Source organism: Solea solea, chromosome 16 (assembly GCF_958295425.1).
Source record: "Solea solea chromosome 16, fSolSol10.1, whole genome shotgun sequence".
In the NCBI taxonomy this organism is placed as follows: Eukaryota; Metazoa; Chordata; class Actinopteri; order Pleuronectiformes; family Soleidae; genus Solea; species Solea solea.
This window is the reverse complement of record NC_081149.1, coordinates 9,131,895-9,147,122: the sequence shown is the minus strand read 5'-3', so window position 1 is coordinate 9,147,122 and position 15,228 is coordinate 9,131,895. Positions and strand designations below refer to the sequence as shown.

Here is a 15,228-nt window from a genome sequence, read left to right as displayed (position 1 = left end):
AGTTTATTTCATATTTAAGGATGTATTGAAATCAGTCCCTGTGTGTTGTCTGTTAGGGTCATTTACGACTATATTTAAGATATATAGATACATTGTTTTTGTGAGTAATGTTAATTATCAAAACTGTGTGTTTCTCTCTCTCACACACACACACACAGAGAGAGAACTGACTCATACCAGGCAAGCATTTAAACGTGTGTGTGCGTGTGTGTGTCATCGCGTTTAGATGGCGACTCTCCACCACTGTGGACAGTTGCATCAGTTCCTGTGCGTGCGTGCGTGTAAATGGCTGCTCCTCTGAGCTACTTTTTTTCTTCTTCTTCTCTTTTTTTTTTTTTAATTCCCAGGACGTAGAATAGTAATAAATCCTCCTCTGCTCCTCTGCTGCTCCTCTGTTGCTGTTGCTGCTGCTGCGAGGGAGGAAAAAAAAAGGGCTGTGATCATAATAAAGACGTCACCCTCCTGCTCGGGTTGGCCAAGTGCGCAGCTATTTGTAAGCTACAACAACAACAAGCACGGGTAACCATGTCCCCGGATAACGTGCTGGTTTCTCCGGGTGCAGAGAGACACGACATCTGCGTGGGATCCTTAAGAAACAACCGCCTCTAATTGCTCTGGATACACACGCAGAGAGAAAAAAGGGGGCAAACAGAGGGACTGCTTGTCCGCCGCGGTGCGTTAACGCGACAGACACAGGGCACAGGAGGACGCAGGACGTGGTGGATTTGAAGGTATTTAATAACTGCGACACTGGAGGGGTTGTGTGGGGGCGGGGGGGTATGAGGCAAACCGTCCGCTGTAATAATGTGCTGTCATGGTGCTGCTGCTCGCTGTGCACGCCTGTGAAGTCCCCGCATATTTAAATGGATACACTGTCGCTTGTGTTCACTTTTTTTTTTTTTTTTTTTTAACGCGTGTCCGAATCTCAGCCCACGACGAAACACACACACACACGTTGAGCTGCAGTTGTGAAGTGGGCTGTTTTTTCGGACACCAGTGTTTCTGCTCGTGTTCGAGCTCACAGTGGGAAGTTACTGTTCGCCGAGGCGATTGTGAAACACACGGAAAACTGTTACTGCGCACTTTTTATGCTCCGTTTCATGTTGGTTGTTTTTTTCTTTTTTTTTTCTGGAGAGGCACGCCCACTCCACTGCAATGTGCACGCACTTTATTTACTCGTGTATTCATTCATTATCGTCACGTGTGTTCATGCGTTAACACCGTGGGTCGTGGGTCCTAACGCGTAGATGGAGAAGGAGCCAAATTCAACGTAACAGTTTGCGTATATACGCACCTGTGTGGAGGAGGAGGGGGGGGGGTTTATTTAACATGAGGTGTCAATTTTGTTTTGACAACAGAAGGGGGCGCTCTTTCAAATAGACTTCCACTGGAGTGAAAGGGGAAGTTTTACAGCAGTGTCAGGGAGAGAGAGGTGATGGCGGATCCTGTGGGAAAAGACCACGTACCTCATTTTTTTATGATAAGTGTCGTGGTAAAGAAGGTCAAAGTTTATTCAATTCCAGAGCAATTTTTTTTTAAATTATATTCTATACTACTCTTTAATTCCTATTCCATATGCATTTTACTTAAATTATCTTAATTTACATATAGTTGGCACTGTTTTTTTTTTTTTGCAATTACACTATTATTGTACTCATATTTATATTTATAGCTCATCCTTCATATATACTGTGTATATCAATAACAATATTGTAAATATTTAAGAATGAAATACTGGAATAATACATTAAATAAGAAAAACTGGCTCTTAATTATTGAAATGTTAAATGGTTTCTGATATGAGTACATGATTCCAGAGATTAGGGGACATTACTTATAAAGAAGATAAAATATTAAAAATTGTTAATTGTTAGTTAAAGGAAGTCAAATAAAAATAACGTAAGAGCTAATACACATATAATAGATTGAAATATGAAAAATAATACAATACTGTTTTTTTTTGTAAGTTAAACAGTAATGCACTTGTAAACAGAAAGTTTAAAGCGTAAATGGAATGGACATCCATGCACTTGGTTCCTTTGCTGTGCTGCAAAATAAAGAAAAAGCTGCTTGTCCTTTTTAGACTTTGATGTTTGCGTCACGACACAAGTTACAAAGCTTTGCTGGAACATCGGACGTTATTAAAAAGGACTAATACTTTTCCTCATACACTTTATAATCGCAAGAAAGTGAAATCTAGTTCAGTGCAGTCTGTGTCTCAGTGATGTCACACTGGTTTCCACTCTGTCTGTTTTTTTAAAGAGTCATGGAGGAAACAGCTGCTGCAGATCCAGCCCCTGGTACTGGTGCTGCCACACCAACTCCCAGACCTCAGCCACCTTTGTTCGTTGCCTCGCGCAGCCTGCTGGAGTGGAGACGGAGGGTCAAGTCAGAATACATGCGCCTTCGCCAACTGAAACGCCTTAAAAAAGCCGAGGAGGTCAAGGTGCGTGGAGTCTGGTGTGCTGATAAATATGAGGCGCCCGTGGCTGATGCACATGTGACAATTTCACTGTGTTCTGTTTGTTTCCAGACTCTGTTCATGTCCAACCGACAGAAGATCGAGCAGCAGACAAATCTTCTGAACGCAGAGTGGGCCAAGCTCAGGATTCAGTCCACGCCTTTGTCAACTTCTGCTGGAGCGATGGCCAATAAGAAGGTGTGTGTGTGTGAATCCACGCATGTCACCATTTTCCCATGGACCTAAAAATAAGATTTAACTGGTTGTTCAGGTGACATCCAATCTGCAATAAGGATAGTCTTATTTCAGGAATATTTCCCGTGTGGACCTGTGTGGGAGCTGGATCCATCCCGGCTCTGACTGAACACATATCTGTCAGCGAGGACAGAAAGAAAAACACATAGCTACCTAACAAAAGGCTTATTTCATCAAATCTACACCTCCTTACGTGTTGATATCTCAAGAATATGTTTGCCAGCCTTGTTGCTAAAACTGCTCCTTTCATCGAGAAAACCAGTGATTTTTACATCACGTCACACAGGAGCTGTTAATCCACTCCTGCCTCCATCAGTGAGTTCTGAGGGTGTTTGAAATCCACAAGCTGAAAAATGATCTTCATTGCAGATACTTAATCAGGCATAGGTTGTATTAGGTGAGCCATTTGTTAAGTGGCTAAACCTGTTTTTCCTTCTGTCCGTGATGACAGACGTGTTAGTTGTGAGGGCAAATCTCCGAGATGGGTCAGTGTTCACGGTGGCACACTCAGCATAGTCAGTGTTCTTACTATTGCTTTAAAATAATGTTATTTGCATCATAATGTTTCACATGCTCCTCGTTTTCCTTTTGTCCTTGCGCTCCTGCCCCGTCAAACTCCATCTCAACCCATTGTCCTGTCTCATTTTGTGCTCCCCTGTCCATCATGTTGAATCCTCCGTTTCCCACCTGGCTCTCAGGTGCTCCAAAAATAACTCAGCCGAAACCAGTGTGTCAGAAAAGGATCATATTGCAGCCTAACAAAGGACATTTAGGAGCTTAAAATAAGAATGCAGCCTCACTGTACGACCGCATCTCTCACTCTCCGTGTGCTGTCAGCCTCACGTCAGCTATATTGTGTTTACTGAGTTTATTATTTTTCCCTCTAGGTGTGCATTTATTCAATTACGCCGTAATGAAATTGTCTGATGATGCCGAGGATTGTTCTAGTGTCTGCTCAGCACCAATCTAATTATTGATTCCTCTGTTATAGATGTGCACAGTGGAGTTTGGTTTCCCAGGATTCAAAGCCCAAGCCATCGCCATGAGGCCACTCTCGACCGTGACTGGAATCCCCTTCATGTACTCCTGGTCGCCTCTGCAGCACAACTTCATGGTAGGGAAGACATCACCATGTGCTGCTGTGTAATATTTCTGTCACTCACCTGATTCCATTTCATTTGTACATGTTTTGTAGGACTGTTAAACTGCCACAGTCAGGACCATGTGAACATTTTCTGAACTGCTGACTAGAGTGCAGTCACATACCTGTCTTGAATCCTAGGTGGAGGATGAGACATTCCTTCACAACATCCCTTACATGGGCGACGAGGTGCTGGAGCAGGACGAGGCCTTCCTGGAGGAGCTCATTGACAACTACGACGGCGTTCACGGTGACAGAGGTGTGTATCTCATCACGTACCCAGAGATCCACTCCCACTTTTAGTATTACACACTCACCGGAACTCTGTAAATTGTCAGGAGTGGTCGTCTGCTGCTCTAGCTCAACTGCGTCACGGTTCTTCTGCATACTTTGGTTGTAATTCAACCAGGACACGTTCAAAGTCACTTCAATAACCTTAAATCTTCTTCATTATGATTGGCCGATAAGACTTTTGTTGAGGAATTTAACAGGTGTACCTAATAAAGTGGTAATGATGCTATGTGTTGTTTTTCCTCTGAAAGCCTAAGAATAGTCAATATTTCTGGTGTGCTGCTCTTGCCAACAGAGGGTGGGTTCATCAGCGACGAGATCTTTAAAGAGCTAGTGGAGGCCTTGAGCCAGTACTCAGACCAAGAGGAGGAGGAGGAGGAGGTGGGGAAGAAGGAGGAGGAACGAGTGATGAGGAGGAGTTCAGTGGAGGCCCCGGAAGAGGCCAAAGCTGGAACTCTGGCGTTTATCAGGAGGAAGAGAAGGAGTACAACGGAGGGTGAGCAGGCTTTTTGAGCTGTGTGTGCTGTATGTGTGCTCCGAGTACAAGGAGGAGCTGCAGCATTGAACAAGGCTGGTACTGTTCCTCTCGTGACACTGCACAGCTGCCACAAAGTCGCCCTGCCACAACAGCACTTCAACTGCCATTGTTTACACTAACCCAGTGTGTTTGTGAGTGCGTGTGTGGAGGTACTTGTACTTTTTGCCTCTTTAGGACCTTTTCTGGCAGAAACACTGGCCTTAGGCAGAACCTTATTTATGAGGCACTGACATCCAAAATGTCTGCAGTGAGGTTCAGATCATTTTCCCCCTTGATGTGGTGCACGTCATTCACATTACCCCTTTAGACATTTCCCATTTGTAATTACATAACTGAATGAGTTCTTGTACTTTTGGCTTTCTGCACAATCTTACACTTAGTAGTTGTCAAACTGAAGCACACCTGAATACACAGTCACTCACACACGTGCATGGATAACATTTTGACACAGTAAAATAGTTTCCAGGCCATGTTATTGCTAAGTGGCCTTGAGAAAAGAAGCGATTGCATAAGTCGTGTTTGTCAAACTGTATCACAGCCTGATCTGTGGACAAACTCCGCTCACTGTCTCTTTCTCTGTCCAAAGTGAGGGACTTGTGCAGCAGCAAGAAGCTTCCCAATGATAAGATATTTACGGCCATCGCCTCCATGTTCCCCTACAAAGGCACCACGGAGGAGCTGAAAGAAAAGTAAGAACATCGCGGATCTATGTGCACAATGCTGCACAGGCCGTTGCTTAGTATTCACCATGGAGACGCAAGCTGTCAGGGAGTAAAGTAATAATGGTGGCTCCCACTTAGGCTCCCTGACTGAAAGGAGCGTTTGCAACAAGCATCTGAAAGAGTTTTATTTTGAAAGCGAAACATGTGCAGCTTCAGCCAGCACCAGCCAAAGACGTATCACTGCTCAAACTTTCCCCTGTCATCTCATCAGGTACAAGGACCTCCTTGAGCCCCCCAGCCCGGTGAAGCTGCCCCCACTTTGCACCCCCAACCTGGACGGACCCTTTGCAAAGTCTGTGCAGCGCGAGCAGTCTTTGCACTCCTTCCACACACTATTCTGCAGACGTTGCTTCAAATACGACTGTTTCCTGCACCGTAATGGCTCCATTTGTGTTTCTATCGTTTCTCTTGCAATTTCAGTGTAGTTTTTTTTTTTTAGTGTTGTTAACTGAGAGTTTCATCCGACTATGACTTGTCATTCTTCTTGTGAGGTTTAAAGCCATCTGCATGTAGTTTGCTATCTACTTACTACCTGTTAAACAATGGAGATTTAAGTTTCTTGTCTTTTCCCTTAGCTTTCCATGCTACACCTAATGTTTACAAGAGGAAGAGCAAGGAGATCCGGATGGAGACTGAACCGTGTGGTGCAGACTGCTTTCTGTTACAGGTATCCTGAGTGCACTATGTTTTCAGGACAGTGCAGTTACTGGCTGTGTCTTGTTGTTAACTTTTTGTTGTGTCGTCCTTTCTTTTTTCCTTCCCTATAATCATCCGAAGAAAGGGGCAAAGGAGTTTGTGGATCAGAATATGTTACGGTCACAGAGGTCTCGGAGGCGGCGGAGGCAGCAGCGTCCCACCAGCTCCAGCTGTCCCGGGCCATCTGGGTCAGCTGAAGAAGGGAAAGAGGGAGACAGTGACCATGAGACCACCTCCTCCTCAGGTATGGGACTCCCGGTCTTTACAGGGACACGGTTTGGAGCTGCTTTTGAAAGCATCTGGTTGTTGTAGAAATGATATAACTCTAATACGTTGGAGGCTGTTTGGTTTCAGGCTGAGCTACAGTGGCCTTGTAATAGGATTGATAAACACAGGTATTCTCCTGAGGCCCTGAGCTGAGAAGAGAGCAGCTAATTAATTTAGTCTACAGTGATGAGAATGTTGGGGGGGAAACCCTTGAATTCTCTGATTGACTGTGTAGAGGAGACTACAAAGATGTTATGTTTGGAATCCCTTCTAATGACACACTCATTTCACAGTTCATTTTTAACACAAGTGTTATTGTGTTACATTAATTAGTTAGTGTTTATTTTGTAGTAGGATAAAAAAAGGATTGATTATCCATTCAATGTTAATGGAAGATAGATGTGTCTTTTTTTGTAGCTGGTTTTCTGGTCTCAGTCGTAGCTCCTGTGTAAACAGTTAATGCACCAGTGGCAGATTTAATAGGTTAGTTAGTTTTGGTTTGGTATTGGCATGTCAAGCCCCCCTAAGTCTAATTCTTTTGAAACGCCTCTGCGTAGTGTTTTCTACTTTCTTGCTGAGGCTCTGAGTCATTGTATGACTGTGTGAATGGATGCATCATTTACCATCAGTCCTCTCAACCTCCCCCTCACTGTATCCCTCTCTCTCTCTCTCTCTCTCTCTCTCTCTCTCTCTCTCTCTCTCTCTCTCCGCTCTGACTGTGGTTCGTCAGAAAAGTGAAATTTGGCCTGGGATTATAGCTTTCAAGTCATATCCTGCTCCCTCCTGTGTCTCCCACTTCCATCCCCTCTCAATATCAGCTCGCTCCTGCCAAGAAAAATAAACCAACCATTAGTTTTGCATGCTTCATCCCCAACATAAACACTTTGTTCCCTCCCCCAACTTCTACTGTGGCTTATTTTCCGTCTTTTCTTTAATTTCTGTTGACATTTTCATGTTGAGAGCAGAGGAAGGGAAATAAGAGCCAGTCTCCCCTGGATCTGTATCTTCTCTCCCCCCCTCGGAGCACTTAGGTTGTTGTCCAACGCCATCAATGCCTCATTCAAAGTCTGTGTTAGTTTTGGAACAGGCTCATGCTCAGCCGGTGACTCAGCAGACTCTCTTTACACGTGTGGAGATAATGTGGAAAAAACAGATTGTTGAGCAGATTAATAAAGATACTCAGTGCTGGAGCTTGTGGCCACAGCAATGCAGTTTTCAGCTTGTTGCCAGGCAACATCAGTCTTGAATATCCAAAAAAAAAAAAAAAATCAAAGCTCTTGTGTGTGTGTGTGTGTTGATGTGTGCACATCCAGATAAAACAAAATGGCAGCCAGAAATAACAATGTGTTTCTGAGCGTGCGTGTGCGCGCGCTGGCCAGACATTTTTGCCAAGACCCAACTAATCGAAAAGCATTTGCATGTGTCGCTGCTTGTGTGCAAATTCATAGAAATATGTAACAACATTTGTGCCAAGAGTGGTTTGTCAGGAATACTGAAGTGTGTTCCTGCGTTTGTGGGAAACAGAGGGGAACTCGCGGTGCCAGACTCCCACCAAACTGCGTCCAGCAGATGAAGACGGGGAGCAGCCGGCGTGCTGTGTGGTCCAGTGGAGCGGGGCGGAGGAGTCACTATTCAGGGTCCTGTACGGCACGTATTTCAACAACTTCTGCTCCATCGCTCGCCTCATCGGTACCAAGAACTGCAAGGAGGTGAAGTCTCCACACGTCTCCTTTCTTGGCATGTTTGCTCTGACACTTTAAACGTTTTACTTTGCTGTATTAGTTCATTATTTAAAAATGAGCGTGGACTATTAATGATTCATAGCTCATCGTAAATGATTGTATGGCTCAGATTTCAGTTGCGGTAAATGGGGTTTTGCAATCACTTTGTCATCATTACCACTGACATGTAGAGTCAGTGATGAAGAGCCGTTCCTTTTCTACGATGACTTTAAGTCCCAGGACAACGTAGCATTTAAAAGCACAGACCGTTAATAAAAACTGACAGTCTGAGTTGAACCAGGAAGTATGTTGGAAAACGAGCCGCATTCAACTTTTTCCTTGAGGAGTTATTGGTCTTAATTTATAATTTCAGGTCTTCTTTTTTGGGTTTTGTAAACCATTTAGACCAAATAGATGATAAAGCATGTTACATATGAGTGGACACCCGTGTAATCGACAGCTGGTACAGTCCAATAGGAGCCAGGTTGCAGGTGATGTCTGTGAACATCCGGTTTTATGGAGCTGGTCAAATTGTAAATCTCAAGATTTCAAAATGGGTGTTTTTATATATATATATATATATGGTCTATGTTCACAAGACAATAAAAAAATGATACATATATATATATATATATATATATATATATATATATATATATTTATTTATTTATATATATATGTATATATATATACATATATATATATACGTATATATGTATATATATATATATATATATATATATGTACCCAAAAGACAATCTTTGATGTGTAAAATCAGCAGTGAGTTCCCCTTTGAAACACCAGATGCTCAAATAAAGTAAAAAGGCTGGAAATGGATTCAAAAATAAACCACTAAAGTCTAGATAATAGACAGAGAAATGGTTTTATTAGAGATGAGGTCTTGATTTCGGAGGTTTTGAAAGTGAACGGGCCGTTCCAACCGCCGGTTACTGGCTGTGTTCGCTCGGGTGCAGCTCTAAATATAAAAAGAATGGTAGTACATCGCAAACTTCCCGAAAGTGACGCGTTGTGTTACAATGGCGTCGCTGATTTCTGCCTGCATTTGCGTCAGCGTGAGTGTAATAACACATGTATCCTGTGCCTGTGGTTTTATGGTGTGGATAATTGTGCTGACTACAGAGAGAATGGCATGTGGCACCATAAACATGGATGCTTACCAGATGTAACATGGTTCAGAATTCAACACAATGTTCAGCCAATAACTTACAGGTAGAACACATTTTGATGTATTTGAGAATGGATGTTGAAACTTGCATCACCCCCAGGGTTAATCAAGTGGAAAAACTTAAAGCAGCTCCATCATTATGCATTTCTGTGTCCAAATCCAGATGTTTGTGTGTGTTTTGGCTCCGCTGAGGAGTTTTGTAATAGACGGTGGTTGGTTAATCGGGGGTGTCATGACATTCTGTGGCGTAATCGAGGCGACGTGCCTTTCGGGCCGGAGCAGCGCTGCGTTACACAACATAGTTCAGGGTTGAAGAAAACAGAATGTCCGCACAGTGGTTATGTAGCGTTTCATATATTGTTGTTTTTTTTGTATCCAGGTGTACGAGTTTGCAGTGAAAGAAGTCCTGATCCATCGTGTTCCTTTGGACGATGGAGGCATTTCACCCCAAAAGAAGAAACGGAAACACAGGCAGGACATCACTCGTCACTCTTTTTATTGAATGTACATGATCTCATGCAAAAAGGAGCTTCAGTTAATCTGAACTCATGTATTCTGCACTGTTAGTTGTCAAATATCAGATTCTTTCACTTAAATCTTTCTGAGGCAACATATTTTTGACTTCAATGATTCATAATCAATTAAAGTGATAACCAAAGGGCTTGTGCATGTCCCTTCAGTGGACAGGTCATTGAAATTGCCCAAAAAAATAAAAGAGGGACTAAATAATTAACACAATAAAATGCATGTCAATATTGGTGCAGCATTTCAGAGATGGACGGATCATTCAAGCCTTGAATGATCCGTCGCTCCTGGATCCCAAAAAAGAACCAGATGAAAAATATAATTTTCTTCTGATACAGCTTCAATAAGCTGCTTAAAGTGAAATAGTTGTCGGACGAGTGTTTTTTAGTAAATCCTTGTTCTCTTGTGTGTGTTTGCTGTGACAGGTTATGGGCAAAGATTCAGCTGAAGAAAGGTATCCCAGAATAAAACAAGATCACAGCATTTGCTATTACTGTGCGCTCTGAAATACAATACAGCTCAGTGTGCCAATCTGAGAGCTTTGTCCTCTGTTTGCTCCAGATAATTCGTCCAATCAGGTGTACAACTACCAACCATGTGACCACCCCGACCATCCGTGCGACAGCTCCTGCCCGTGTGTGATGACCCAGAATTTCTGTGAGAAGTTCTGTCAGTGCGAGCAAGAGTGTGAGTGTGACCTTCCTGCTTCTCTCTCCACTCTTTCTCATCTAGAAACACACACGTAGCCTGCTCTGCTTCTTGCGACTCTAAAAGAAAAGAAAACTGTTTTGTCACTGCATTTTCCAAAGGAAGCTCTCGGTAGCTTTAAATCCCCCGTCTGCCAGGCCACGAGAGAGCAGGGCAGCAGAATGTAAAACGATTCTGCAGCAGGCAGAGGAGAAGCTGTCCTCTGGCAGGGAAAGGTGGGTGTCTGTTTGACACAGAGCCGCATTCACAATGAGGCAGTTGCTGCTGCTGCAGCAGTAAATGACCCAGCACTGTGCTTTCCAAAATGACCACATGGTGGAGGAATGCTCTCTGTATTTTAGCGTTTTACAGCTGAGCGAGAGGATAGAAAGAAGTAAAGATTTTCCTTGTGGTTTGAAGAAAAGATGCCTCGTTTTGTTCATCACTTGTGTTACAGTCACCTTCTCCAACCTCCTCCCCCCCTCGCCCTTTTTCCTCCTCCTCCTCCTCCTCCTCCTCCTTAACCCAAATATTACCTCGCCTTTTCCCGGAGCAGAGGAGAGCTCGGGCCAAACAGGAAGCAGCCCCTGGTTACACACATGTGTGAGCTCTAGAGACTTGGAGAGGAATCAAAGGGTCGTGATGGGCTCTGTGCCTGATGTGCAACATCATCTCCGACACCAGCATGAGTCAGGCATCTTTCATATAAACAACGCTTGGTGACACAGACACATAAAACCCATCCAGGCTGGGAGTGTGAGGTTTAAAGGGTACAGCAGTGGAGACAAATAGTGCCTGGTAGCACAGATGCTGCTGAAACGATTTGTTGTTTGTTTTTTTCTTTCTGTCATCTGCCCAGAGTGTAACATTACACCCTGCAGAATTGTATTTCAGCATATGTACCAGCAGATGTCTCCGATGAGCCACTCAGCCATTCAGCATCTGTGCGGCAACTGCAGTTTTGAGCATAGAATAATCTCTTTTCCCGGAGTCATATTGTGTCCTGCCAAGTCACATGATGTTTCCGATTGTCCCTTCCTGAGCTAAGCTTTGTGTCTGGGAATGTTTTCCAGGCCAAAACCGCTTCCCAGGCTGCAGGTGTAAGACTCAGTGCAACACCAAACAGTGTCCCTGTTACCTGGCCGTGAGGGAGTGCGACCCAGATCTGTGCATGACCTGCGGAGCCGCGGATCACTGGGACAGCCAAGTGGTCTCCTGCAAAAACTGCAGCATCCAGAGAGGCCTGAAAAAGGTACTTTAAAAGCACAAAACAGTCACTATTCTGGGTGCATTATAAAGACATTGATGTTGGGGGTTTTTGAGGTGTGTTTTTATGATTCACTGCCAGAGGGGACATAAGAAAAAAACATTTTAGCCACTTAACAAAAAGGCTTACCTAATTTAATTTACTCCTGTAATATCCCAAGAACGTGTATGGTGTTTCATCTCTGCATTAGACAACCTTTCTATCTAGAAACTGGCATTTTGAAGCTGCACACTCTCCCGCACCAAAGTCCATAGAGAAAATCAGTATTTTTGTAGCTTGCTGGAACAGGGGAGCTGCTTGTCTACTGCTGCCTTGTTTGGTAAGTCTTTGTCATGTAGGTCAATCCGAATTCAGGTTTTCAAACACCAAAATGACAAAATAATACATTTGAATTTCCTAATGGAGGCTGTAGCGGACTGACGACACGTGTGTGTCATGATGCAAAATCACGGATTTTCTGTATGGACTTTGGTACGAGGAGGATGTGGTTTAGATTATAACACTATAAACTTCTGTTTTCCATTAAAAAAGACTAATGAAATGAAGTGATATGGACAACATTGACAAGTAAACTGTACTTTAATGGGATTGAGATCACTCACATTAGCCCCGCCCTCTTTAGCACTTGCTCTTGGCTCCATCAGATGTTGCCGGGTGGGGCACGTTCATCAAAGAGCCTGTTCAGAAGAATGAATTCATCTCAGAATACTGCGGAGAGGCAAGTACATGCAGTTTAGTCAGATTTAAAAAAAAAAGAAAAAAAGTGAAGAGTGAAGTATTTCAAATGTTTGTTATTTTTGTGTGTGTGTGTGTGTGTGTGCGTGTGCGTAAGCAGCTGATCTCTCAGGACGAGGCAGACCGACGTGGCAGGATCTACGACAAGTACATGTCCAGCTTCCTTTTCAACTTGAACAATGGCATGTATCCCCCACTGTCACCCTAATATTATAGCAGAGTGTCGTACCGCACTGGTACGGTATGTTAAGTCATCTTTGATCAATTGTGTGTGTGTGTGTGTTTCTCAGTAGACTTTGTTGTGGATGCCACGCGGAAGGGGAACAAAATCCGCTTTGCAAATCATTCAGTTAATCCCAACTGCTACGCAAAAGGTAAGACTCGGTTATTCAGCTTTGAAATCTCATCTTAATTTTTTTTTAAACATAAACAAATCCCATTCAAACTATTGTGACTTCACATGATACCGATTACGCCTATCGCTCCCTCCAGAGTCTGTCTGTATTTCTCACTATAGCGGAGATCTCCTGTCTTATGACCATCATGATAATCAGGCCTGGATTTATGTAGATTTTATGGCTGTAGAATTGTCAAAAGATGTTCAAAGAGTGAGTGCTTCTGCCCATTTTTCCAAGATAACTTTCACAAACGTGTGACGCGGTGGCGAATCTTGTCTGTGATTGCACGGTTGTTCCGCAGAAGTCCACAGGGCTACCGTAATTCCAAGTATATGGATGCAAAGCGCTGTGCTTTCCAGTATCCATCTTCTACCGCTTTATCCTCCACATGAGGGTCGCGTGGGGGTGCTGTGCCAATCTCAGCTGACATCGTTTTTGAATTTTCTCGATATCACAAAGGGTCTAGGAGTTAGGGTAATGAGAATTACGCATGCCAAATCCTGTCGGCGATGGTAACACAAGGGTTAAAGACGAGTGGATGCAACAGCAACATTGCAAGCAGGTTTGAGTATGACTGAAAACACAGAGAAGCACCTGCGAATGTGACTTGACCCTCCTGCTCTTGCTCTACAGGTGTGTACACACAAACGGATGGAGGACAAATTATCTCTTTGTTCACAAGAGGCAGAACAAGAATAATAATAATAAAAATAATAACAAATATGTGTTTAAATGTGTGATGACATGCTTTTTGCATGTATACTGATGCTTTCTCCGCCGTTGCAGTGGTAATGGTAAACGGAGACCATCGCATCGGAATCTTTGCCAAACGGGCGATCCTGCAAGGAGAGGAACTTTTCTTTGACTACAGGTAGAGTCACAGGCCTTTTTGTGACTCTCCGGCAGCTTCAAAGAAGTAAATTTGAAAAAATGCAAGGAAGTTGTACACTATGACCTGCCTATGACCTTTCCTGTCACTGCCGTTCAGTAAGAGTCTTTACTTCACATTCCCTCCGCAGATACAGCCAAGCCGATGCCCTGAAATACGTGGGGATAGAGAGGGAGGTGGACGCGAGTTAGCCGCATCCTGCTGCCTACCTCCGCAACCCGTCCATAGCACCTCGGCCGCTCACTAACGCTTCTGTCCCTCTCTGCAGTGTCACATCCAGCTCCTATGATTGAACAGTCGCCGTCTGTTCGCTCTGCTGCCCCTCCACAAATAGAAATTCCCCTCTGTCCTCCCTCGTTCCCCCCCCTCCTCATCTCTACAAGACTGCATACGCCGAATTTATGAAACGAAACTATTTGAAGTGGAAACGCTATTACTCCACGCCGCTCATCGCACATTTTCTTTCTGTTACATCCCCCCTCCCCCCCCCCCCCCCCCCCCATCATACAGTACAGCGCGTTACTCTCTCAGCAGATTTTTTTTGTTACCGGCTTTTGTTTTTGGCGTCTCAATACGTATATAATGCAAGCTTTTACTTCGTACCTAATGATGATCAGTGGAATGCATGTGCCGTCTCTCTTTAATAAGTAACCCGTTAAAATAAAAAATGAAAACATGTTAGCCACAGCGTTAGCTTCAGTCAGCTGCTGCTCCGCGCAGTCACTCAGTATTGTAGTGTGATGTTCACCCTCTGTTTGTTCTTCAGTAGGAACGCGTTCCTCTGTGAACTCTGTCAGCGGCTCTGGCGTCACCGTCACATCTCTATGGTAAAAAAAGTAGGTTCCTGTGCATTTACTATATCATTGTTCTGCAAAAAAAAAAAAAAAGGAAATAGGCAACCAGACGAGAAACCGACTGACTGAATGTAACCTGTAGAAGATGGTGAAGAGATCTCATCCCTCTTTTTTCGTTTTTGTTTTTTTTACTTGTCAAACCGTTCCCCGTTGGGTCCTATGAGCAACGTACAGTTCTTTACATCAACGTGAAACATTAGACACCGTGTTTACGCGATGAACAAAAGGAATGAGTCACAGTATAAATGTCTTCCTTCGAGATAAATCTTTAAAAGTGCCAAATATTTCCACACAGATACAGGCTGACACAGTTTTCATGTAAAGGTTGTTACAACAATGGGGAAAAAAAGCAAAATTGTCAGCATTTGACCAAATATTAAAGTCCCCCGTGTGTGAATGTAAATTATCATTTATCATTATTATTATTTTTTATCTGTGTCAAAATTTGTTATCCACTGTTTTTCATTCATAAAAGATTCTGTCCCATGTTGAAATGAGATCCTTCTCAATAGCGATGAACATAATGGAGTTTACTGATGTGTACAGCATATGCCTATAAAATAAAACTTTAACTTTGTACATTAAAACACGCCGC

At 43.5% G+C, this 15,228-nt stretch overlaps 1 protein-coding gene across 3 annotated transcripts; it reads left to right on the top strand.

Annotated features, from left to right (window-relative positions):
• Positions 1-228: 228 nt before the first annotated feature.
• ezh1 (enhancer of zeste 1 polycomb repressive complex 2 subunit) lies at positions 229-15,225 on the top strand. Of its 3 annotated transcripts, none has more exons than XM_058652616.1 (20): positions 229-731; positions 2,263-2,446; positions 2,534-2,659; positions 3,708-3,830; positions 3,999-4,116; positions 4,444-4,644; positions 5,273-5,375; positions 5,620-5,783; positions 5,984-6,075; positions 6,186-6,348; positions 7,896-8,080; positions 9,658-9,749; positions 10,229-10,257; positions 10,365-10,490; positions 11,564-11,742; positions 12,380-12,475; positions 12,593-12,674; positions 12,783-12,866; positions 13,677-13,761; positions 13,910-15,225. In XM_058652616.1, exons 2-20 carry the CDS (start codon positions 2,267-2,269, stop codon positions 13,968-13,970), a joined length of 2,289 nt encoding a protein of 762 aa, XP_058508599.1. In that variant the 5' UTR covers positions 229-731; positions 2,263-2,266; the 3' UTR covers positions 13,971-15,225. The 3 variants fall into 3 exon arrangements, with proteins under 3 accessions (XP_058508599.1, XP_058508601.1, XP_058508600.1); XM_058652618.1 differs by having other exon boundaries at positions 13,677-13,806; XM_058652617.1 differs by having other exon boundaries at positions 230-731; positions 12,786-12,866.
• The last annotated feature ends 3 nt before the right edge of the window (positions 15,226-15,228 follow it).